Source organism: Eubalaena glacialis, unplaced genomic scaffold (assembly GCF_028564815.1).
Source record: "Eubalaena glacialis isolate mEubGla1 unplaced genomic scaffold, mEubGla1.1.hap2.+ XY H_3, whole genome shotgun sequence".
Lineage (NCBI taxonomy): Eukaryota > Metazoa > Chordata > Mammalia > Artiodactyla > Balaenidae > Eubalaena > Eubalaena glacialis.
The window spans coordinates 522654-549609 of record NW_026871157.1 but is presented as its reverse complement, the minus strand read 5'-3'; the positions used below and the strand labels follow the sequence as shown (position 1 = coordinate 549609).

At 34.9% G+C, this 26956-nt stretch overlaps 1 protein-coding gene and 1 non-coding gene across 3 annotated transcripts in view; one reads left to right on the top strand and one right to left on the bottom strand.

The window, feature by feature from the left end:
* LOC133082988 (eukaryotic translation initiation factor 2 subunit 3-like) overlaps positions 1-24923 on the top strand; it is a 31961-nt gene extending 7038 nt beyond the window's left edge. The window contains exons 5-12 of one of the 2 annotated variants that reach the window (XM_061179653.1): positions 3224-3318; positions 5422-5580; positions 6498-6632; positions 8413-8507; positions 8763-8907; positions 9886-10055; positions 11615-11787; positions 24637-24923. In XM_061179653.1, the coding sequence (XP_061035636.1) occupies positions 3224-3318; positions 5422-5580; positions 6498-6632; positions 8413-8507; positions 8763-8907; positions 9886-10055; positions 11615-11787; positions 24637-24640 (976 nt within the window). In that variant the 3' untranslated portion in view covers positions 24641-24923. Of the gene's footprint in view, positions 1-3223; positions 3319-5421; positions 5581-6497; positions 6633-8412; positions 8508-8762; positions 8908-9885; positions 10056-11614; positions 11788-16307; positions 16717-24636 lie in introns of those variants that run through there. The other variant, XM_061179652.1, reaches the window with a different exon arrangement.
* LOC133083021 (U6 spliceosomal RNA) lies at positions 5874-5978 on the bottom strand. Its single transcript, XR_009699107.1, has one exon. It is a non-coding gene; the product is annotated as a U6 spliceosomal RNA (small nuclear RNA).
* Positions 24924-26956: the final 2033 nt, after the last annotated feature.

Below are 26956 nucleotides of genomic sequence, written 5' to 3'. Positions count from 1 at the left end.
TAACAGTGCACTGATGAAAAGAACATGTTAGAGCAATGTAAAGTAATCTACTTGAAAATAATTGTATATATTACCTAACTCCTAGTGTAGGGCTGGTTCCAACAAGTAACAAGCAAGTTTTACAATTTTAATGTTTTGGCTTTCTTTAATTCATCTTAATTATAGCTTTGTATGTTACTCTTATTTAGTGTAACTTCTATTGTATTGATTTCTTCTGTATTTTTCTTTTGGATTTTGTAAAACAGAAGTTTAAGACCACAAGTTAGAAGGAAGGTCACATATTTCAAACACAAATAGAGGGGGCTTCAAAAGATTTGTATCCTGTGCTTGAACTTGAATGGCCTTAAATCTGTTTCAGCTTTAACAATAGAATTTTACTTGGGCAATAATTGCCCATTCTGGTGTAACTTATGTGACTCTGGTGCTTAACAGCTGCTGTTGAAGCTAGTATCCTTATTCAGTTCTGTAGTGTTAGAATACCTTTTGTTGTTGAAGATGTGAATGAAGTGTGCATGCGCATCGGCTGTTGAATTCACTTTTGTGCCATTTTTGTAAATACAGTGGTTTTGCACAAAAACAAATACAAAAAAAGTTCCAGCAAGTTTTCTTGTTGGTTTATATAAAATTATTTTAAAATTTATTTGGAGAGATGAAATTGAATAGCTACAACAATTTTGGTAAAGTGTAAAATAGAAAGTTAGTCTACCTGATTTCAAAGTGTATGTAACTGTAGTAATCAAGACTGTGTTTTGCTGGTGAAGGGAGACACAGATCAGTGGAACAGAGTTAGAAAACCCAGAAATGGACCAACTCCAATATGTCCCAACTGATTTTTGACAAAGGTGCAGAAGCAGTTCAGCAGAGGAGAATAGGCTTTTCAACAAACAGGTGGTGGAACAATTAAAAATAATTATAGTTTTAAACCTAATGCCTTGCATTCAAAATGTACATTTTCTTTTAATGTTTGTGTGTACTCAATACATTTTGAGTGCATGCTCGAAATATAGACACATTTGAGTATTAAATGGATCAGATAAAACCATAAAAACTTTTAGAAGAAAATGTAGGTAAAAGTTTTTGGACAAGGGACTTGGTCTGATGTTTTTAGATATTATGGCAAGGTACAGTCCATGAAAAAAATTAGTAAGTTGCTGTACATCAAAATTAAAAGTTATTGCTCTGCAAAAGATCTTTTGGAAGGGTCAAAAGGCATACTACTGACCCAGAGATAATATTTGTGAACATGTCCAGAAGGGACTATAACATACGGCTTTCAACTTAACAGATTAAAAAAATGGTCCAACTAGACAATGGTCTAAAGATTTGGATATTGTATTTGGTAGGCAAATAAACACATTTCTTATAATTCATTGTTTGGCTTTCAAATCAAGAATATTCCCAGTTTATTATTGTTATTAGTTTATTATTCCTATTTATACATTCTATAAAGTCAGTGTCTTTTTCACTTTGATTGGATTGGGAGCTATCCCAAGCTTATTACAGCCTTGTCTTTAGGGAAGTTATATCTGCATATAGTTAATTTTATCTGCTTTGGAATGGATCTTCAGTCATTTTAATTTCAAATGGGTAGTGTCATTTCAAAATTCTCGAAGCATCATATTTTGTAGCCACTTTGCAGCAAGGTTAATTTCTTTTAAAGTGATTCAACTTTTAGAAGTCTGCGACTTGGTTTAAATGCTAGTTGATCTTTTTTTTTTTTTAAACATCTTTATTGAAGTATAATTGCTTTACAATGGTGTGTTAGCTTCTGCTTTATAACAAAGTGAATCAGTTATACATATACATATGTTCGCATATCTCTTCCCTCTTGCATCTCCCTCCCTCCCACCCTCCCTATCCCACCCTTCTAGGTGGTCACAAAGCATCGAGCTGATCTCCCTGTGCTATGCGGCTGCTTCCCACTAGCTATCTATTTTACATTTGGTAGTGTATATATGTCCATGACACTTTCTCACCCTGTCACATCTCACCCCTCCCCCTCCCCATATCCTCAAGTCCATTCTCTAGTAGGTCTGTGTCTTTATTCCCATCTTGCCACTAGGTTCTTCATGACCTTTTTTTTTTTCCTTAGATTCCATATATATGTGTTAGCATACTGTATTTCTTTTTCTCTTTCTGACTTACTTCACTCTGTATGACAGACTCTAACTCCATCCACCTCATTACAAACACCTCCATTTCATTTCTTTTTATGGCTGAGTAATATTCCATTGTATATATGTGCCACATCTTCTTTATCCATTCATCCGATGATGGACACCTAGGTTGCTTCCATGTCCTGGCTATTGTAAACAGAGCTGCAATGAATATTTTGGTACATGACTCTTTCTGAATTATGGTTTTCTCAGGGTATATGCCCAGTAGTGGGATTGCTGGGTCGTATGGTAGTTCTATTTGTAGTTTTTTAAGGAACCTCCATACTGTTCTCCATAGTGGCTGTATCAATTTACATTCCCACCAACAGTGCAAGAGTGTTCCCTTTTCTCCACACCCTCTCCAGCATTTATTGTCTCTAGATTTTTTGATGATGGCCATTCTGACTGGTGTGAGATGATACCTCATTGTAGTTTTGATTTGCATTTCTCTAATGATTAATGATGTTGAGCATTCTTTCATGTGTCTGTTGGCAATCTGTATATCTTCTTTGGAGAAATGTCTATTTAGGTCCTCTGCCCACTTTTGGATTGGGTTGTTTGTTTTTTTGTTATTGAGCTGCATGAGCTGCTTGTAAATCTTGGAGATTAATCCTTTGTCAATTGCTTCATTTGCAAATATTTTCTCCCATTCTGAGGGTTGTCTTTTGGTCTTGTTTATGGTTTCCTTTGCTGTGCAAAAGCTTTTAAGTTTCATTATGTCCCATTTGTTTATTTGTGTTTTTATTTCCATTTCTCTAGGACCTGGGTCAAAAAGGATCTTGCTGTGATTTATGTCATAGAGTGTTCTGCCTATGTTTTCCTCTAAGAGTTTGATAGTGTCTGGCCTTACACTTAGGTCTTTAATCCATTTTGAGTTTATTTTTGTGCATGGTGTCAGGGAGTGTTCTAATTTCATACTTTTACATGTACCTATCCAATTTTCCCAGCACCACTTATTGAAGAGGCTGTCTTTTCTCCACTGTATATGCTTGCCTCCTTTATCAAAGATAAGGTGACCATATAATGCTAGTTGATCTTAAAGCTGATTGTTATTTCTTGATTATCAGACATGTTTCCTTTGTTGACTGTCCTGGCCATGACATTTTGATGGCTACTATGCTGAATGGTGCAGCAGTGATGGATGCAGCTCTTCTGTTAATAGGTAAATAACATCAGAATTGGTTTGACAGATAAGTGTGGAGCCGATCCAGCATGGAATATTTAAAGGGGAAGAAGGGTCTCTAGTGACCATAAATGAGAATAAACTGGTCATCCAAATTAGTATCCATGCCTGCTTGCCAGCAATCATGATATACTAAGCAAGTTAAACTGGGGCTTATATCTGGTGAAATTCTTAGAGTAGTGAGGGAAAAAAATATATTTGTAAGACAACAATGCATTTTCTTACTATCTTAGAATTTTTAATATAGTAATATGAGGGGAGTGGGGAGAAGGGTATTTTTCAAATATCTTTGATCTCTCCACTGCAATATTGACATAATGGTGTTTTTTAGATGCACATTCACGTGAAATGCTGAAATCAAGAGGTGTGTGAAGGTTTTCAAAGCTGGGAAGTTTTCTGTGCTTTCTCTGTGAGCTGTCAAGAGATTTTACTACTGGAGGCTACATGAATTTTAAGGCCAAATGTAGAGTTAGAGAGTACTGTCTCCACACAAGACCGCTTTTGTTTCTGACACCCAATTGCAAATTCAGGGAGTTCTGTAAATCATCCTTAAAATTTGGTAATTTATTAGACTTAAAAAACTCACTGAAAGATGTTTTACTCACAGTTACAGTTTATTATACGGAAAGGTGCAAAATTAAGGTCAGCCAAAGGAAGAGACACAAAGTGCAGAGGCCAGGAGGGTTCCAAACATGAAACTTCCATTGTCCTTGTGCAGAGGCAGAGATTACTCTCTTGGTATCATTATGTGACATTACACGTGAAATATTGCCAACAAGGAAGCTCACCTCAGTTTTGGTATTCAGAGTTTTTATTGAGGTTTCATTACATACGTATGAGTGATTGATTGCCCATGTGGTTGATTTTAATCTTCAAATCAGCAGAGACCTCGTCTCCAATCCCCATGGTTGGTGTTTTTGACATGGCCAGCCTGTTTAAGGCTATCAAGTATATACTCTTAAGATTTGATGTAGTCTGCTCCTGCCCTGAATAAGGACACTTCTATCAGGGATGACATGGCTTATCTTCAAGAAGCCCAAAGGCAAGAACTAGACCTCTTTTGGGGCAAGGCCAAATGCTTTATTATATAAGGCTATGCTTTTCAACAAGCATTCAGAATGGGTTTGGAACAAGGAGATGGGAGATGATCACTGGGGTACTAGACAAAACATAGTACTTTATAATACGTTGTTATTTTTTCAGGTAGTGTTTTTCCCTTTTGTTAAAATGAACAGCTGTGTTTATTATCTATTGCTATGTAACAGTGTACCTAAAAATGTAGTAAGTAGAAAAACAAACATTTAATCACTATTTCTGTGGCTCAGGAGTTTTGCTGTCTCGGCTCAAGGTCTCATGAAATTATAGCCATCTGTCAGCAGAATGCAGACTTGTTACCTCAAGACTTGTCTGGTGCTGGAGAGTCCACTTTTTAAAGTTCAGTCATGCCTTGGTTTCTCCTCACGTGGGCCTCCATAAGCTTCGCATCTGTCCTAGTGACGGGATAGTTGTTGTTTTGAGAGAAACAAAGAACTTCCAGGTTGGAAGCCAGGGTCTTTGTAACCTAATTTGAGGAGTGACGTTCCATCTCTTTTGCAGTGTTGTCTTCATTAGATGTAGGTCATTAGATACATCCCACATTTAAAGGGAAGGATTTCACAAGGGTGTGAATGCCAGACATGGAGATCATTGAGCCATCTTTGTGGTTGTCTACATTTGTGGTTGATTAATTATTGTTCATAGTCTACATTAAGCAATTTTTCTACTCTTAACTATTCTGGAGCCAGAATATCCCAAAGACTACATAGAACCGGAGGGGCATGTGTTATGCCTGAGTAAAAGCCTTGAGTGCAGTCTGAAAGAAGCCAAACTAGCTGATTCCAAGTATTGTGCATAGCGCCTCGAATAGGAGCCAAAAGAGTGGGGAATCCAGGGCAGTCTGTCATGGAATTTAAATGTGCACACAAAGACACTTGGCACTGGTGTCCAGGAATTTGCTTTAAGACATCCAGAAGTCTCTATTAGGTGAGAACTAATTCTTATTACTCATGTTTTTTGTGTTTTAATTCTTCATAATCAACTTAGCTGGTAATGAATCCTGTCCTCAACCTCAGACTTCTGAACACCTGGCTGCCATAGAAATTATGAAACTGAAGCATATTTTGATTCTACAAAATAAAATTGATTTGGTAAAAGAAAGTCAGGCTAAAGAACAGTATGAACAGATCCTTGCATTTGTACAAGGTAAGAAGCTGTAATTAATAAATGTTTGAATCAAGTTTTAAGAATTTAGTTATCAAAAACGAAGTGAATCTGTGGGTACTAAGCCCTTTTTCTCTGTACTACTTAACACTTGTGTTGCTTTTAGCCAGTTTATGGAAGCAGTGAAATTTGTTTCTGAGTTTGATGTGCTTAGAGTACATATTAGATAGAAAAGAAGTTATATTCCATGAATGTTACCAGGTGGGTTTTTTTCAAATGGAAACACATTGCTTTTTTTTTTTTTTTTAACTATATAACAAATTCATTATTATAATAAAAATATGGAATGCTTCACATTTCCACGTCATCCTTGCATTGGGGCCATGTTAATATTGTCTGTATTATTCTAGTTTAGGTATATGTGCTGTCAAAGTGAGCACCAGTCTGATGTTTCTAAAATTCTTTCCCAGTGATAGTAAAATGAATGAAAGTGGCTTTTTTATATATGTTGGTGTGTTTTCTAATTATTTAGACTCTCTTCTCATTGAGAATCTGTTTCCCAAACTGCAACTGACAATGATTTCTTTAATCTTTAGTGTCCCTTTCTGTAAAACATATTGTTTTCATTTGGGGCAAGACATGATGCAAATTATTTTTTACATTTGACTTCTCTTTTATTTGTTAGATAGGTTGGCTTTATTAGCCAGATTATGTGGTAAAGAAAAGGAAAAGCTATGTCTATAAAAACTCATTTGGTCCATTCTGTTGACTTCTTGATTGACATTTAATTAGAGAGAAAAACAAAACACTGTCATCTTTCTAAACAGGATGATAGCATTGCATATTTTGCTGACATCTGTATATCTACGTCTGGATATCCATTTAATAATCTTTAGTAATCTATGGGACAAATTCTGTAAAAATGACAAATTTGGATCTTTCTGAATTTTGTCATATAGGTACAGTAGCAGAAGGAGCTCCTATTATTCCAATTTCTGCTCAGCTGAAATATAATATTGAAGTTGTCTGTGAGTATATCGTTAATAAAATTCCAGTACCTCTAAGAGACTTTACTTCAGAGCCCCGACTTATTGGTAAGGACTTAACCTTTTGGCCTTTAACGGTTGACTCAGTTTATGCATTGTTGATTTGCTTTTAAGGGCACAGAGGCAATAGTAAATTAAAGTCTTTATGTGCTTTTTGAATTTTAAAATAGGGATTGAGTTTATGAAAACCAAGGACAACATTCCATTTTGAACTCAGTGGAGTGAATGAAAGTTTAGTATTAAGATAGATTGATTCTAAGATTGTATTGGCAATGCTAGATTGGTTGAGGAACAGACTCCTGAGTAAAATAGGAACATTAATTTTTTTATTATGTAATTGAGATTAGACTAATACAGTGTTCTTTATGTGATAATGTTTTAGGCAGGAACAGGACATTAGAATTTCTGTACAAATGATTTCACCATACTTCTGATGAAGATTTTCATGTTCCTTTTACCTTAAGCTTACAATACCAAAACTAATTACATTAAGTTTGTGGTTCTTGCACACAGTTTGTAGAAAACTTCAGCCTTTCTGGGCACTCTTCTGGACCTCCTGTGTGTTTTCTGGAGAGTGTTCTTTTGAGTGATTCTGAAGCACACTCTTCGTTAAGTGTCACTGTTCTTTTTGTAAGTTACATAGTCCTAGAATTATTTTGTAGTTTTAAAACTAAGTTTTTATTACATAAGTTGTAATGTAAAAGTATATAAAAGAAGAATTCAGTCCCACATCACTGATAACATGTATATTTCCAAACCTCTTTTTGTTCATAAAATCACATAAACATGTGTGTGTGTGTAGTCTTTTTTTTTTTAATATTTATTTATTTGGCTGCGTCGGGTTTTAGCTGTAGCACGTGGGATCTTCATTGCGGCATGCAGGATCTTTAGCTGTAGCATGTGGACTCTTAGTTGTGGCATGTGGGATCTAGTTCCCTGACCAGGGATCAAACCTGGGCCCCCTGCATTGGGAGCACAGAGTCTTAGCCACTGCGCCACCAGGGAAGTCCCTGTATAGTCTTTTTTAATGAGTGCAAGATTGTACTCTGGAGGTTAATTTCATAGCTAATTCTTTTTGTAATTTTATGTGAGGACCAATGTAATAGTTTGCTAGGGCTACCATAACAAAGTATCACATAATGGGTGCTTAAACAATAGAAATTTATTTCCTCACAGTTATGGAGGCCAGTAGTCAGACATTAAGGTGCTGGCAGATTTGGTTTCTCCAGAGGCCTCTCCTTTTTGGCTTGCAGAGGGCCACATGATGGTTTTTAATCACATGATTTTTCCTCTTTGTGTGTGCATCTCTGGTACCTCTTTGTCCAAATTTCCTATTTTTATAAGGACACCAGTCAGATTGGTTAGGGCCCCTCACTGATCTCACTTTACCTGAATTACCTCTTTAAACTCCCTGTCTGCCAATAGAGTCGGATTCTGAGGTACTGAGTCCAAGGGTTAGGGCTTCAGCATGAATTTTGGGGAAGGAGGCCATAATTCAGCCCAGAACAGTCATCCCTTCACTTAACTGTATACATAAAGAGTATTTATTTGTCTTTTGTTTTGTAACAGTCACATCATACTCCAAAAGATAGATAAAGCTTAAACGTGTCACTTAACTGATCAAGTTATTTTCATTTTTCCAATAGTTAAGACCATGGTAAGCATTGGAATAATGATATTTCCCCACAAACTCAACTCTAAAGTGTAGATCTTAATTGGCTACTTTTGTAAAAAAAAAAAAATTATTAAGTTAACTTGATAAACATCTAATTTAAATAACATGATGATCCTTATGGTTTCTTTCCTTTCTTCCTTATCCCCTTCCCAGTTATTAGGTCCTTTGATGTCAACAAACCTGGCTGTGAAGTTGATGACCTTAAAGGTGGTGTGGCTGGTGGTAGTATTTTAAAAGGAGTATTAAAGGTGAACTTGATTTTGAACTCTTGTTAACCAGGGGAAAAAAAAATGGTAAAAACAAAATCTCAAAATTAACTTTAAAAACACTTATTGTTTTGTTTACTGTTTTTATGTTTTAAGTATGTCTTTAAAGCATACATATTTTCTAGGTAATTGCTAGATAATTGAGTGGTTATCGTGTTTGGCAATCTACCAGTGAGGACTCTTAACCATGTAAATGGTAACTGTGTTGCCCCACATATTTTGATTACTCACTTACAGGTGGGCCAGGAGATAGAAGTCAGACCTGGTATTGTTTCCAAAGATAGTGAAGGAAAACTCATGTGCAAACCAATCTTTTCCAAAATTGTATCACTTTTCGCGGAACACAATGATCTTCAGTATGCTGCTCCAGGGGGTCTTATTGGTAAGGATTTCACTTACATTCTTTTGATAGTGGCTATTCATGTCACTTTGTGTGAAATGGATTATCTGAGAGTCTGTATCTCTGATTAGATATTTTAACTGAATATGAAGGAGTGGATGGGAGGTATACATGTAGTTGAATTGTTGATTATACATTATAAAATGATTTCTTATGTTTGTTAAAAAGAATACTTTTAGGGAATTCCCTGGCGGTCCAGTGGTTAGGACGCCGTGCTTTCACTGCTGTGGGCCTGGGTTCAGTCCCCGGTTGGGGAACTAAGTCCCACAAGTCGTGCAGTGCGAGGGGGTGGGGTGGGGAAAAGGGGGTTACTTTTATATATAAAGAATACATTTTAGTTTCATGACTAAGTTCAGTAACGAGGTTTTATGATTTAATATTGAATATATTATTATACTCTTTTATTTACACTGTCCTTGGTTGCTTTTTATGTAAATTTTTACAAATGGAAGGTTGCCTACAAATTGCCTGTTTTCTGTGTATGATGTGGGTGCAGTTTTTTGTTTGGTTGGTGTTTTTGTTTGTTTTAAGAATAAGGACATTCAGAGAACATTTTCTTGTAACTTTTTATTGCATTAATGTACAAACATATAATTTGAAGTAAACATTACAAACTTTGTACTTCTCAATCTTTATTAAAACAATATCTTATTAAATGAAATTTATTTTGAGGTAAGCAGGTATCTCATTTACCTTTATAATTTTTTTCTTTATAATTTAAATCAAGAAGATTTTTTTTAGTCTTGAATTTCTAGCAACACTTTTTCCCATTGTTCTTGTATTTTTAGATAAAGCAGGGATTTTAATTAGGAATTTATGGGATTTTGGTTATGTAGCTGTTACATGGTATGAGTTAACAGGGTTAGAATATGTAGAGACTTGTTGTACCGGTTTGACTAACTTTACAAACATTTTAAGAAAAAACAAGTTGGAATATGTAATGTTTATATCATGTATTAGGAGTTGGAACAAAAATTGACCCCACTCTGTGCCGGGCTGACAGAATGGTGGGGCAAGTGCTTGGTGCGGTTGGTGCTTTACCTGAGATCTTCACAGAATTGGAAATTTCCTATTTCCTACTTAGACGACTTCTTGGTGTACGCACAGAAGGAGACAAAAAAGCAGCAAAGGTAAATGAGACAAAGTATGATGTTTCAACCAGTTTTGTTTCATTGTCTTGCACAGTGGAATTACAAACAAAGAAAAGGTGAATAATCTGGAAGTTTCTTTGTAGCAACCAGCCATAAACCAAGCCAGAGTTTTGTTTTGTTTTTTAATGGAAAAAAGTGTTTGTGGCACATATTACAAAGACTTAATATTTCTAGTATACACTTGACTTTTTTTTAAAAAGTAAGATTTTGTTGGCAAAGATACACAGAAATAAGCACTTAACCTTTTTGAGAAAGTATAAATTTGTAATGTATTTAAGTGTGCAAACAGTGTCCCAGCAGTTTCATTTCAGAGTTATTTTAAACAGCAGTAGGAAAATGACATTTTAAAAGGAATGAGATCCATAATACATGTTTTGACATTAAAAGATCTGATGATATAATAAGCTTAGGGAGAGAAACAGGTGGCAAAAGAGTGATATAGAATTCTTATATTAACTTTTTAACACTGGGCTTTTTCTAGTAACTAAGTCTTCTTTGTATCTCATTCTCACTATCAGATTCTGTTCTCCAGTTTCTCTTTAAGCCTTAGGATTGGTTGATGTGTTGCTTAAAATTTTTACCTTTGTTTCATGAAAGATTGAATATCAATCCATAAAGTACTCAAAATTCTGTATGTATGATTGTAAAGTCCTTTTTATGTTAGGAAAAAACAATGGTCATGTAAAAGCAATAGGAAAGGAATTGTTCTGGATGTGAATTAAGTGCTTATAAAATTTACATGTCAATTTTTTGGAGTTCCTTTAATATTTGTATTTCTTACCCTCTGACTTAATGAAACTTGAAGCCCTTAAAAACACTGGTGTGAATTTTGACATGAGACTGTAAGTGTAGACAACAGCAGTAGGCAGTGTAACAGTTAATAATTATGGTAGTAAGTGTTACCCAGTTTTATAGAGGCCAGGAAGTTTAAGTACCTAGTTAACATTACATGAATGGAATTAGGCCTTCACATAAACTATGTGTTACATGTTATTCTTGTCTTGCTGCACTTTTCAGGAAATATTGAACTTCTTTTTTCTTTTTTTATTTAAATTAATTAATTAATTTGGTTGCACCAGGTCTTAGTTGTAGCAGCTAGGCTCCTTAGTTGCACCACTTGGGCTCCTTAGTTGTGACATGTGAACTCTTAGTTACGGCATGCATGTGAGATCTAGTTTCCTGACCAGGGATGAAACCTGGGCCTCCTGCATTGGGAGCGGGGAGTCTTATCCACTGTGCCACCAGGGAAGTCCCTGTACATTCTTTTTGCTGTAAGTCTCTTCAAAATTTTAAGAGTTTCATTGATCTATGCTACACTAAGTAGCTTAGAATTAGACCTTGTGTATATTCAGTAATTGCTAAATAACTTTTTGTTTTGTTTGGACACTTGTATGTAGTTCAAATCCCATTATAATGTAATTTGTGCAGAATTTTTTTTCCTTCATAGTTTATTTCTAGCAGTATTTGGTAAATTCTCACTTCATTTTGGAAAGCACTTCCTTTATTTAAGGATTTTTTTTCTTAATTTATTTCCCTAGGTGCAAAAGCTGTCTAAGAATGAAGTGCTTATGGTGAACATAGGATCCCTTTCAACAGGAGGAAGAGTTAGTGCAGTAAAGGCTGATTTGGGTAAAATAGTTCTCACTAATCCTGTGTGCACAGAAGTGGGAGAAAAAATAGCCATTAGCCGAAGAGTTGAGAAACACTGGCGGTAAGTTTGTCAACTTGTCCACCTTTCATTCAAGAGCAACGGCACATTTTCTTGTGGTATATTAGTTCTTAATGATGTATATACATGCACAAACACATTTGTCCTTGAATTCAGTGGTTCTCATGGCTTTAATTCTCAGGTGTGTATTTGGATCACTAAAATCTATATTTCCAGCACTGATCTGTAAAGTTGCAGTTCACTTTTTTACTCCAGGTATTGCAACTGGCTTTCCTTTAATCTCAGACAGAATCTATATAAAATCAAACAATTCCAAATCAATATTTCCATTTTCTTTGACTTTTTATATATGTACACCATTCATATTATTACATGTGCACATACATAAGCATACACCTTAGTTTTTTTGAACCGTTGAGTAGGTTACATAACCTGGAGTTCTTAATATTTCAGTGTGTATCTCCTAAGAATAAGGATATTCTCTTATACAGCTAGTTCAAGATTTTTTTTTTTTAAAGGAATTCCTTTATTTTTATTATTTTTATTATTATTTATTTATTTTTCGCTGTGTTGGGTCTTTGTTTCTGTGCAAGGGCTTTCTCTAGTTGTGGCAAGCGGGGGCCACTCTTCATCGCGGTGCACGGGCCTCTCACTATCGCGGCCTCTCTTGTTGTGGAGCACAGGCTCCAGACGCGCAGGCTCAGTAATTGTGGCTCATGGGCCTAGTTGCTCCGTGGCATGTGGGATCTTCCCGGACCAGGGCTTGAACCCGTGTCCCCTGCATTGGCAGGCAGATTCTCAACCACTGCACCACCAGGGAAGCCCCTCAAGATTTTTAATGTTGACAAAATACAAAAACCTGAACTCCTCATTCCAGTTTTGTCACCTGTCTCACCATTGTACTTTATAGAATTTTTCTTGCTTCACCCCAGGATCACATATTTCATTTCCTTTTCATGTTCCTGTAGTCTCTCTAATTTGGAACTTTTTTAAACGTTTTTGTCTGAACATGAATTGACATTTGAACAATACAAGCCAGTTAATTTATAGAATCTTCCTCAATTTGAATTTGATATTTTGTCTTATTAGATTTAGGTTATTTATTATAAGCCAAAATGCTATATAATTTGTGTTGTGTCCTTATCAGGAATCTCAAGGGCACAGAATATCTGGCTGCACCTAGATGTGAGGTTAATTTTGTTCATACAGTCAAGACGTCTGATTTTTCTGTTGTAAAGTTTCTCTTTTATGCTTGCACTAATGAAGTCTATGGCGAGAACCCTTAAGACTACAAATAGCCTGCTGCTCATCAAATTGCCTACCCCTTTGCCACTTGATTATTCTTGCTTGAATTGTGCTTCGTTCTGGGGATAGCATAACTCTGTGCTGCTTCTCTGCAGTTATCATTTGCCATTCCTCTTTTCCTATTTATTTACTTGTTTACAGTGGGTTATGATCCATTGCTGTTTGTTTTTATTTTGATGCTCATAACCCACATTGGCCAGTCGGATTCTGTTCTGCTTCATTCCTGTGTTCGCTTGTGGGATCTTAGTTCCCCAACCAGAGATTGTATCCAGGCCCAGAGCAGTGAAAGTGCTGAGTCTCAGCCACTGGACCATCAGGGATTCCCTGTTCCTATGTTCTTATGAATTCACCCCATCATTTTTCCTTTGTGTATATTCTATATATTTGTTGTTGTTGTTGTCGGATTACATATAAGAACTTGACATTAAAACATTTTGTTCAAAACTGCTAACAGCTTAACTTCAGTTGAATACAGTAGCTTACTCTTTTAAAATATTTATTCATGCACTTAATGCTATTGATGTGACAAATGAATTATATATTTGCATATTTATTTATCATTACTTCTTACATTTGTGTCATTTAGATTCTGTGCACCAGAATTAAATAATACAGGTTTTTATATTTGTGTATTTCCCTTTACCAACTGACCATTATATTTTCATAGGTCTTTGTGTTGCTGTGTATTATCTTTTCAATTCAACTTGAAGGACTTACTTTAGCATTTCTTTAAAAGCAGGTATAGTGATAATGAATCACTCAGCTTTTATCTGTGGAAATCTTCATTTCTTCATTTTGAAAGCAGTTTTTCAAGATAGTATCCTTGGTTGGTAGTTTTTTTCTTTTAACACTTTGAATATATCATCCCACTGTCCTTCGGCCTGCAAGTTATCTGCTAAGAAGTCCACTGATAATCTTAAGGAAGTTCCCTTATATGTACTGACTGTCTTTTCTCTTGCAGTTTTAAAAGTCTCTTGTTGTCTTTGACTTGGACAGTTAGATCACCCTGTGTCTTAATATACTTCTCTTTGGCTTATCCTAGTTGGAGGGTTTTGAGCTTCTTATATATATTCATGAACTATTACAGTCATTCTTTTTTTTAAAAAAAAATTAATTAATTAATTAATTTGTTTGGGCTGTGTTGGGTCTTAGTTTCTGTGCAAGGGCTTTCTCTAGTTGAGGCAAGTGGGGGCCACCCTTCATCGCGGTGCGCGGGCCTCTCACTATCGCAGCCTCTCCTGTTGTGGAGCACAGGCTCCAGACGCGCAGGCTCAGCAGTTGTGGCTCACGGGCCCAGTTGCTCTGCAGCATGTGGGATCCTCCCAGACCAGGGCCCGAACCTGCGTCCCCCGCATTAGCAGGCAGACTCCCAACCACTGCGCCACCAGGGAAGCCCCATTATTCTTCAAATAAACTCTCTGCCCCTCTCTTCTTTTTTTGGTACTCCCATAATGTGTGTGTTGATTCTCTGGATGTCCCATAAGTACTTCAGTTGGTGTTTACTTTTCTTTGTTTTTTCTTTTGCTTCTCAGACTCAATAATTTCAGATGACCTATCTTCAAAATTTGTTGTCTGTTTGCTGATCCTGTTCCAATCTGCTGTTTTATTAATCTATTGAGTTTTTCAATTGTCCTTGCATTTTTCAGTCTCGGAACTTCTGTTTAGTTTTTTTTCTCTTTATTTTTATAAACTCTCTTTGTTTAAATTCTGTTTTTGTTTGTGTATCATTTTCATTATTTTTTTAGGTGTCTGTTTCTCCTTTAGCTCTTTGGAAGTATTTAAGACAGTTGTTTTAAAGTCCTTCTCAAGTGGGTCCAAGGCCTGTGCATCTTTAGGTTTAGTATCTAGGGATTTATTTTGTTCTCTTGCATGGGCTGTGTTCATGTTTCCCTGTATCTCTGTATACCTTGTGATCTTTTATTTAAAATTGGGCATTTGAAAGGAAGAAAAAGAAGCCCTCTGTCATAGTTTTTGAAGACTGAAGGAAAAAACTTCACTAATCAACCGAGTGTGACTGTTTATTGTCTTCTCAGGCCTTTCTGTGTGTGCATCTTCCCTGGAGCTGTGTTCTTTTGTCCAATTTTTTCATGTACACAACTGCTTTATATGTCTTAGTTTCTCCAAGTCTCACCCTTGCTTCTTCTGTGACCTCACTTTACTGTATTTCTCTGCTCATAATCCTTTGTTCCCCAGGCACCCTTAGTCTGCAGTCCTTCTGAAGCTTTTACTCACCTCGTCTCACACTACTGCTTTCTGGAGTCTTCAACCTGATGATGCAACCATACCACAGTTCTCCCGGTACTCAGAGTCAGACAAGACAGAAACTAGTCCCTTGAGCAACCCCCAGACAAACTAGACCTTTGAAAACAAGTTCTATTCTTTCCATTCTGTCCCATGGGAGGAACTGGGAATTGGTTGGCTTCCTCTTGGCTATGCTGCACTGGGTGAGCAAAATTATGCAAAATTTTTTTCTATCTTGAGTGTGGCTTTTTTTTGTTGTTGGGCATATGCTTGGCTGCTGCAGATCCACAAAACTAGTTTTTCAGAGTGTTAATTACTTGGTGGTTCTATAGGAGAACAGGTATCTGGAACCTTCAAGTTCCCCATTTTTGCTAACTTTCTTCTTCCTTTATATTCTTTGGAATTGTATTTTTTACCCATATTTAGGTGGGTTTTGTTCTAGAAAGTAAAGTTGTGGTATCAGTCCAGTCTGGTTGTTGACTAGAGGGGCCTTTGGTCCCTCTGCTATTGAGAGTAATCTGTTTATAGACTACCTATTCTAGTTCTTCACTTCTTTCTCTTTACTTATTTCCCTTTAAAGCCATTATGATCTATTGAGATGCTGTGAAAGAGGCATTTTTCAAGGAAAAAAGAATTGATAATGAGTTGGGTTTCTTTTGTTGTTGTTTTTAATTTAAGTTGATGTGTTTTGTCTATTGGCATTGTTCCTTAGGGGGACGTGACATGCTCTTGTTTGCTGATTCTGAATGAATAGGTATATTTTTTTAGAGAAACATGAGCATATGTGTGACAGCAACTTCTTGTATGCTTTTCTTGTCATTCCTGATGGTGAAAATCCATGTATAAGGTTCTAGGAATCTAAGAAGGTAACATACAGACTTTTTTTAATAGAACATGTTATGGGAACAAGTTTGAATTTAGGGGAGAGTGTAGTAAAATAGGATATATCAACATTTTATAGTAATGCTAATGAAATGGATTTAAAATTCATGATTTCTTTTATTTTCATTTTTCAGTTTAATTGGTTGGGGTCAGATAAGAAGAGGAGTAACCATCAAGCCAACAGTAGATGATGATTGAAGATTATCAGTTAAATAATACATTTGGATGAAGTTAGAATTTCTCTTAGCAACCTAGTGGTATAATTTCAGAGCAATACTGGGGATACAGTTCATTACATTAGTAGAAACCGTAAGGTTGTTTTCATTTTCTTCTGATGAAAATTAGCTTCTACTACTAAAATAAATAATAGGGTCTATAACAGATGTCAGAATTAGCATGTTGATGGATTTAATCCACATTTTAGCAGTAATTGATCATTAAACAGTGTCACATTTGTGCATCAATTCAGGTTTGAAGTGAAAGTGCTGTTACAACCAGCCTTTGCTATTGCATACATACCACTGACCCTGTTTGAAATAAAGTTTTTCTCTTATTTTTTCATGATTTGTCTATGAGTATTTCTGGGCCTGAAGGGCTGTTGTACCAGTCAACACCTGAAGATACAAAGTCTCCTTCAAAACTAGGTTTTCTTTTTATGCCTATTTTATTTTGCCTTCTCTTTAAAATTTAGAACAAAAATTAACAGCTTCAAATTAAATTGTCCTTTTAGAGCATAGGTGCTCATTTACATGCACAGACCTTTCCCTCCCTTTACTGTGTTCCTAGACTGAAACATAAGAAGCTTAAACCAATTTTATGTTTTATCCTAACTGTTCAGTTTATATAATTATAACATGGATTCTAATACTAGTCTTTTTTTTTCTATCAAGTAGCAAGTATTTTTCTTTCTTAAAATACTCACTACAAGTTACTAATTATCAAAATTGGCATATTGATGATTTTAATCTGCATTTGAAAAAAATAAGAGCTTACAGAAGACAAGGTGCTGATACTGTAAGCAGTTTGCCAAAGGAAGTGTTTAACCTGTTTTTCTTAGCCCACATACATTGAATTGACTTGCTCACTAGCCAGTTATGTTTAAAAAGTAATAATTTGAGATATCATAGCCTGGGAGACTTAAATATTTTCCAATATTGAGTAAATTATTTTTAAAAAAGCATAAACACAGTATTAACATTTACGCTCTTGGGGCAGATATGTCATAAATTTAAGAGCAAAAACAGTTTTATCTCCCAGAAAAATGCATTCAAGTCTAAAGTTTTGCGTGTGATTTCAGTAGTCTCACAGAGCCACTGGAGTCCTTTCATAAATTCGTGTTAAGAATTCCTACAATCTAACCTGTGCCTGCAAAAAACCCCACTACTACACATTTATTGCATGCTTTGCTTGTGCTTTGCACTGTTCCATTTTATATATAGTAATTTGTCACAAAGTTCCATTGAGCTGGGTACAGTTATCCCCATTTTACCGTTGAAGAAATAGGCATAAGGAAGATAAGAAATTTGCCCAAGTCTCACAGCTAATAAGTAAAGGATTGGAAGTCAAACATGAATAATCTGGCTCCAGAGTTTATACCCTTAATCACGAAATTACTCACCTCTTTTGGAAGGTGTATTTTCCAGTTGTTGGGTGCCATGGTTTATATTTGCCAGTGAGATAAACCTTTGTAAATTTGTCATTCAAGAGCTTTTCATTTTTTAAGACTTTTTTTTTCCTCTGCTCCTTTTATTGTTCTCTTACTGTTTTTACCTGCTTATTATAATAATGCTTATTCTATTACTGTTAAGATCTCCCTCTATGAAGAAGGACTCAGTTTCCTTTTGTGGTCATCTGTCTTTGCTTTATACATATTGAGAGTAAGTACAGATAAAGTAGACTTAAGTGCATCTTTCAACTTAAGGAAATAAATGTCTGTAATACTGTTTTTGGCTAGTAAAATTTACTGGCTATTAGTATAGCTACACCAGCATAATTTTGTTTATTATCTACCTAGCGTATCATTTAATATTTGACCTTTGGTTTCAACAGTAATTTTAGCCAGAAGTAAAGCGTTTGGGAATTTTATTTTCATAGAAGATCAGAGAATATTTACATTTGTGTGAGTACGGGATACAATGAACAAAAGCACTTTTAAGTTTGGTTTCTACAGCATAACTAGGACATAACCTATGGTGTTTTATTCATTCATTACCAACAAATCACAAACATGCTACAGATCATAAGTATTTAAAGTAGTACTTAGCTCACAGTGAGATCATTAAGAGAATATGTAGAGCTGTTTTTTTAATAATCTTTCCTCAAAATATAATAATTCTTCTGAAGTTGGTATGAATTATTTTTGTGTGAAAAATTCATGTAGTTGAAGCATGGGAAGCAAAAGGTCCACTGCTCATTCTGTAATTATTTGTGGCCATGGAAGACCAGTCTTGAAAAATGAAATGGGTTGGAAGGAGATAGTGATGTCAAAGGATAATCATGAGGGGAGAAAAAAATAGTAGCTTTCCCTACCATTTCTCCTTTAATGTCTCTGAAAAGTCATGAATGGTGAAAAATGTTACTTTGGATGATGATTTCTTCTGTATTTGTTGTTTGCCTGTTTCTGATACAAGTACAGCAAACTTTTAGGGCTCATACAGGTAACAAGTGAGCAAAAGCCCCCAAAACAAAAAATTAAGTAAAAGAAAATAGTAACAGATGAAGGATATTTTTACTGGTGTTGGTAGCAGTGGTGATAATAATTTGAATTCTAAACATGCAAGATAAAATTTCACCAAGATGGGCTTCTTTATTACTTTGCTCTTAAATGATACAAACGTAAGTCTAAAACACTGTAGATTTTAGTACTAGGAGTGAAAAAAGTAGAGGTAAGAAGTTTATATACTCTTATCCACCTACCTCTCACTCTACACTCGAAGTGGCAGTTTTAAAAATGCTTATTCATATGTGTGCCTACTCTATACTTAATATTTCTGTTCTCTTAGAGAAAATGATCATATTAGCTAAAGAACTTTAGCCATCTGTTTATGCAGATGTATTAATTGAATGTCCTTTCATTGTTCAGAGAGCATAGTCTTCAAAATAATCTTCCTGGAAAAATGTGCTTTGTAGAATGGAAAACTGAATGTACTTCATGTAGAATTTTGAAGTATCGAGAGGAGGGAAGAGTTCAGGAGTAATGTTTGTAAATTAAATAATTATTTAGACGATTCAGGTTAAGTTTGCTCTTTTTTCTAGTTGAGAATTTTCATCTGTTAGGATGAATTTTGTTTTTTTTTTTTCAGTTAATTTTTTTTTTTTCAGTTAATTTTTTAAATTAGGTATACTGACTTAGAATGAACTGAAGAAGTATTCCCTCTTCAACATTTTGGATGAATTTGTGAACTGGTATTTTTGCTAAAGTCAGGAAGTCAGTCAAAGCCATAAAAGCCATGTGAGCTCTTTTTTTTTCTTTTTTTTTTTCGTATTTATGGAAATATTTTTACCTGCAATTTAAAATCCTTTCTTTATTGTAAGCTATTCATGAGTGAGTTATGGTAGTTTCTGTCTCAAAAATTTGTTCATTTCATGTAACTTCTGGATTTTTTGGTAGAAGTTATTCATAAGATTCCATTATCTTCTGGCTACATTTGAGTCTGTAGTGTTATAACTAGTTTCATCCCTGATATTGGTAATTTGGGCCTCTTTTTTTTTCCTACTCAGCTAGGCTATAGGTTTATGAATTTATTCATCTTATCAAAGAACCAGCTTTTGTTTTTTTCTTTATTGTTTTCCTTTTTCATGTTCATCTCTGCACGTAAAAAATATTCCATCCATTTCCTTTTTCTAAATCTGATTTACTCTTCTCTCTTCCTCAGTTGGAAGCTTAGTTTTCTCCCTAGCATACCGTTTAGTATTATACATTTCCCTCTATGTACTACTTAAGTTACATCCCACAAATGTGAAAAGTTCTATTTTCATATTTAATTTATATAAAATTTTTCCTTTGTAACTTTCTCTTTGATCCATGAGTATTTAGAAGTATTTGATTCGTTCTCAAATATTTGGGGTTTTTCCAGATATCTTTCTGTTACCAGTATCTAATTTAATTTCTTTGTAGCTCAAGAAAGTACATTTTGTTGTTTTTATTTTTAAACTTTGTTAAGGTTTGTTTTGTGGCCTAGAATATGGTATATTTTGAATATTTTATATGCACTTGAAAAGTACATGTTTAGTGCTGTTAGACAGGAATGCTTTTGATGGAGGGTGGAGGGAACAAAAAGTGCTCACTGAACTGAGAAGCCATCCTGAGAACTAAAAATGAGACAGACAGCTTCGTATAATTAATGGATCAGTTTATTACAGGGAAACCTAACGGGTGGGACCTGGATCAGACAGTGATCCATAAACATTTGCAGCTGCACTCTACACTATCGAGGGGCCATTAGGACAGTTTTATAGTTAATCTAGGGTATCAGAGTATGTGCTTAGAAACAAGATGTGCATCCCTAAGTCAAGGTTTACAGTTGGGTAACTAGTCTGGTGTGTGCTGGGAATATGTCAACAAAGCTGTTCATCATTGTATCAAAGCCATTGTAAACAATATCAATTAACTAAAGCCCCTGACAACAGAAGTGATTTACTGAACCGTACTGGGTAGGTTGAGCGAAAGACAGGGGTAATGGTACGGGCCTAAAACGGTATCACTTCTACTAACAACCTTAATACTGTCAGTTAGGTCAAAATGACAGTGCTTCATATGTCTATATCCTTACAGATATTTTATCCACTTGTTTATTAGTTTTTGAGAGGAATATTGAAGTCTCCACTTCTACTTGTATATTTCTCTCTCCTTTAATACCTATGAAGCTTTTTAAAGATAACTTTATTGAAATACAATTAACATACCATACAGTTCACCCATTTAAATTATACAAAACAGTGGTGTTTTAGTGTATTCACAACCTATGTGAACAGTCACCACCATCAATTTTAGAACATTTCAGTACCTCAAAAACACTGTATTCTTTAGGTATTACCCACCATTCCTCTCTCTGTATATCATGCACCCTTGACAAACCCTAAACACCATTAATTTACTTTCTGTCTCTCTAGATTTCCCTGCTTTGGACATTTCATGTGAATGGAATCATAATCTGGTCTTTTGTGCATCTTCACATAGCAAGTTTCCATCCTTGTTGCTATTATAGCATGGACCTTCATCTATACTATTTCATTCTTTTTATGGGCAAACATTCCATTGTATGACTGTACCACGTTGTGTTATCCATTTGCCAGTTGATAGACACTTGGTTTTCACTTTTTGACTAATAAATAATGATGCTATAAGCATTCATGTACATGTTTTTGAGTGGATATATGTTTTAATTTCTGTTGGGTATACACCTAGAAGTGGAATTGCTTGATCGTATAATTATGTTTAATCATTTGAGGAACTGTGAGACTTTTTTCCAAAGTACCTGTGCCATTTTACATTTCCACCAGTGATATATGAGAATTCTGATTTCCATATCCTCATCACACTTTTTCATACCTCACTGTTTTATTCTACTGATCCTAGTAAGTGTGAAGTGATAGCTTATTGTGGTCCTGACTTGAATCATACGACTATTACTTGCTCTTTTTTTTAATTGATTAATTCGTCTTGCTGAGTTGTAAGAGTTATTTATATACTCTGGATACAAGTGCTTTATCAGATGTCATTTGCAATATTTTCTCTTATGGGTTGATTTCATTGTCTTGATAGTGTCCTTAGAAGCATAAAAGTTTTTTTTCCTTTTTTTCTTCCAGTTTTATTGAGATATAATTGGTATACAGCACTGTGTAAGTTTAACATGTACAGCTTAATGACTTGACTTACACCATGTAATGTTTACCACAAGAAGTTCAGTGACTATTCATCATCTCTTATAGATACAAAATTAAAGAAATAGAAAAAACATTTTTCCTTGTGATGAAAACTCAACAACTTTCTTGTATAACATACAGCAATTTTAATTATTTTTATCATGTTGTGCATTTCATCCCTAGTACTTATTTATCTTAAAAAGGTTTGTTCCTTTTGACCACCTTCAGTGAGTTCTTGCTCCTCCCACCCCGTCTCTGGTAACCACAAATCTGCTGTCTTTTTCTGTGAATTTTTTTTTTGTTTTTGTTGGTTTATTTTTGAAATATAATTGACCTACAATATTGTGTTAGTTCCTGTTAGACAACATAGTGATTCGATACTTGTATACAAGTCTGTTCTTTGTCCATTGTATAGTCCTGGATTTTTTGTTCAGTAGAAATAAAAGAGTTTTATATATTGATCTTCTGCAATCTTGGTGAACTCATATATGAATTCTAATAGATTTTTTAGTGGATTCCTTAGGATTTTCTAACTATAAGATCATGTCATCTTCTAATAAAGTTTTACTTCTTTCCAATATGGATGCCTGTTTCTTGTCTAATTTCTAGAACTTTCTCTTGCCTAGCCACCTAGAAATTCCAGTTTTTGTTGTCTTTTGGTAGGTGTTCTTTATCAAGTTTAGGAAGTTCCTTTTTATTCTTTGCTGAGTGTTTCTATTGTGAAAGGGTTTGCATTTTATGTTTTTTCTGCATCTGTTCAGTTGATCATGTGATTTTTGCTGTTTATTCTGTTGATATTATATATTTTATTGATTGAATTAAGATTGTATAGTTGACCCTTGAACAACATGGGTTTGGACTGTGCAGATTCACTTACATGAAGATTTTTATCAATAAATATGTAGTCAGCCCTCCATATTCACAGGTTTTGAAACCCATGGATGCAGAAGGCTGATTGTATTACATCATTTCTGTAAGGGACTTAAGCACCCAAGATTTGGGGATATGCAGGGACTCCTGGAACCAGTCCCCCTTTGATACTGAGGTATCACTATTCATTTGCTGCAGCTATCATATAAAGTGCCACAGATGGGGTATCTTAACAGAAATTTATTCCCTCATAGGTATGGAGGCCAGAAGTCTGAAATCATGTGTTGGCAGATTTAGTTTCTTCTAAGGCCTCTGCTTGGCTTGCAGAGGGCCACATGATGCTTTGTCCTCAGATCTTTCCTCTGTGTGTGTGCCTCCCCGATATCTATTTTTGTAAATTTCCTCTTATAAGAACACTAGATTGGTTTAAGGCCCACCCAATGACCTCGTTTTGCTTTAATTACCTCCTTAAAGGCCGTGTCTCCAAATTCAGTACTATTCTGCGTTTGGGGCATGGGGACATAATTTACCCCAGAACAATGTGGTATGTTGTATTGATTAAATGTTATATTTTTATTCATATTTTGAGGGATATTGATTTGTCATTTTCTTGTGATATCTTTGGCTTTGTTGTTACAGTAATGCTGGTATTGTGGTATGAATTGTGAACTGTTTCCTACTCATTTTTTGGGAAAAGTTTAAGGAGGGTTTGTGTAATGTCCCCATTTCCATTTCTGTTGTAGTCGTGAGCTTTCTTTTTTTGTCAGTCTGCCTAAAGTTTTGTCAGTTTTATTGATCTTTCCAAGAACCAACTTTTGATTTCATTGCTTTTCTCTGTTGTTTCTGCTCTACTGTTATTTTCTTTGTGCTACCAGCTTTCGGTTTGGTTTCCTCTGCCTTTTTTAATTCCCTAAGGTGTAAAGTTAGATTACTGATTTGAGACTTTTTTTAAAATTTAGGCTTTTACAGCTGTAAATTTCCCTTGATCCCTAGCAACCAGTGATCTTCTCATTGTCTCCATACTTTTGCCTTTTCCAGTGTGTCTTAGAGTTGGAATCACACAGAATGTATCCTTTTCAGATTGACTTCTTTCACTTAGTGCTTCTGTTTAACTTTCCTCCATGTCTTTTCATGGCTTGGTAGTTCATTTCACTGTAGCACTGAATAATATTCCATTGTCTGGGTGTACCACAGTTTATTTACTAAAGTATGCTTATATAAAGATTATCCCTATTCTGTTGTCTGTTGCCTTCTGAAAGTGTACTTTTATAAATAAAAATTCTTTTTTTTTTTGAATAAAAATTCTTTTATGAAAATAAAAAGAAGAAATAAATTAGACAAGAGTCATTGGTTTTTCAAAAGATGTCATACCTTTTCAAGACCTCTTATGGCAAGAACTGATAACTTTTCATCATACAAGGTAAGTCTGTATTATATGATTTATATATTATATAGACCGATGCTACTGGAACTATGATTTTTGGAGGGATGTAATCTACAAACAGTTTTTCGGACCCATCTATGACAAGATAGTACAAAAATTGAGACTAAGAGCTTAGAAACTTTTATAGCCATTGACGAAGTATTTTTCTTCTCTGAATCTAATTCACCTCACTTTTCTATTAATTTATTTTTATAATATTTTACAAAAGCATCAGCGTACAGTAGGTTGGTAATTTAAAAATTAAAGGTTTTTTTTTTTTTTTCTTTTTTCTTTTTCTTTTGAAGGTAATTCTTTACTGCAGAAAACTTGAGCAGCACTGATAAAGAGTACATTCTCTGGCCTCAAGTGGTATCATTTGATACGAATAATTGGTAAAAACACAGCAATGTCCTGACCCTGGTATCAAAATTTAAGAATACACCAAAATACTTAACTAGTTAGAGAAGAAACAAAAATGAAAATAATAAACTAGTTAGAACCAACAGGTTAAAAAAAAAGTGAGATTTGTCAAAGTTTCTGTTTGAAAGCTGGGATTTATCAAAGTTTCTCTTTTAAAGCTGAAGTGCTTGGATAAAGAAGTAATAATTTAGTATGCAAGTGACGTACCTCTATTAAAAACACTGCCAAATATGTTAATAAATACACAGTTTAGATATGTAGAAATGAAGAACTCTGTTTTTCCCTCATAAATCGATTCGTGATTGGGGAATAGTTAAAGGTTGATAAGCAGCCATGCTAAACTTAATATCAGCTTTTTTATTTACATCTCCAGGACAGCTGTAAAAAAAGCTGTTATCACACATCAGCCATCAGAAAGTGTGAAAGAGCCCAAGGGTCTGTGCATGCAATTATTTTAAAGGCAAGACCCTGAAAAGACACGTAATAGCTCGTCCTGCATTCTATTAGAACTTTGTTTTGTGGTGACGAAACAGTAGCTTAGGGGACTGGGAAATGTGACTTTTAGTTGCAAAGCCATGTGTCCAACTACAATTCTGTTAAAGTTATAGATAAAATTGTGGAGAGAAAAGATGTTGGACAATTAGCAGTCTTCTATAAACGACAAAAGATAAACGCATAGAAAAGAGTGAAAAGAAGATATAAAACAAATTTATAAAAGACAGCCAAGAAAAATAATCAAGGAAACTAAACATTAATGTTTTAAAAGAATGTAAAAAATTGACTAATTGATTGCATCACTGACTGGTAAATATAGAATTCATAAAGAATGATAGTCATAAAAGAGAACATGATATATTTGATAAAGATTGAAAAACTTATGTATATTTTGAATCACTTTATAAATATACATTTTAAAATTCACAAATAGGCCATTTAAAAATAAAATGTATAGGGCTTCCCTGGTGACGCAGTGGTTATGAATCCACCTGCCAATGCAGAGGACATGAGTTCGAGCCCTGGTCTGGGAATATCCCACATGCCACGGAGCAACTAGGCCCATGTGCCACAACTACTGAGCCCACGTGCCACAACTACTGAACCCATGCTTCTGTGCTCCACAACAAGAGAAGCCACCGCAATGAGAAGCCAGCGCACCGCAACAGAGAGTAGCCCCTGCTCCCCGCAACTAAAGAAAGCCCGCGCACAGCAACGAAGACCTAATGCAGCCAAAACTAAATAAATTTATTTAAAAAAAAAATATATGGAGTTCCTAATGGAATCAAGAAATGAAAATGAAATAAAAATTGATGAATCCTCTACCACAAACACATGCACACAAAGTAGGCTTTATAGCAGAACTTTGCCCAGCTTATAAGAAAACAGTATCTTATCCTAAATGTTCAGATAGTAATTTAAAAGGGAATTATAACCAACTCATGTAAGGAGTTAACCTTGGAGATAACCTTGTTGTCAAAATGAGATCTTGTACATGAAAAGAAAATTAACCAACCATTACTTAAAAACACGAACATGAAAATAATAGGTGACTTCATTGGAGCAATCAAAGAGTTATGACTGAGTAGAATTCATCATGGCAAAAGGAATAGCTTAACTTTAGTAAAAACTTATAGCAGATCTATGTGAACAGAGTAAAGGAGGGAAAGTATGATAATTCAGCATTCATTCCTAATAAAAAATTCTTAGCAAGATAGGAATAGAGAGACATTTCTTTGTCGTGATGTTTAGCTGCCAAAAACTTGCGGAATGTTAGCTACCAGATACGTTGTGAAACGTTCACAATGGTGAAACTTTAGGAGTTTGCTCATTCTGTACAATTCTAATTTCATTTCTTTCATATAAAGTAATACTTGTTTTAAAATACAGCTTAAAAACCACCTCATTCCTAACAGTAACATAATAAGATAACTGAGCAGTAAGTGTAAATAAACATCTTGGTGATTTTTATGAAAAGAAATTAGAAAGTATCTTTGAAATATATGTAAGAAAGGCAATTTGGAATGATAGATCAAGTTCACTTGTGGAAAGGCTCAATTAAATCTATAAGTGTATTACTACAGTTTAAATTCCATTAGCATATCTTGTGATGTTTGAAATTTTTAATTTTAGATTTATGTTTCCATTTCTAGGACTAAGGAGAACCATTTTGAGAACAGGTTAAAACTGGGGGGGCGGAGGGATTGGGAA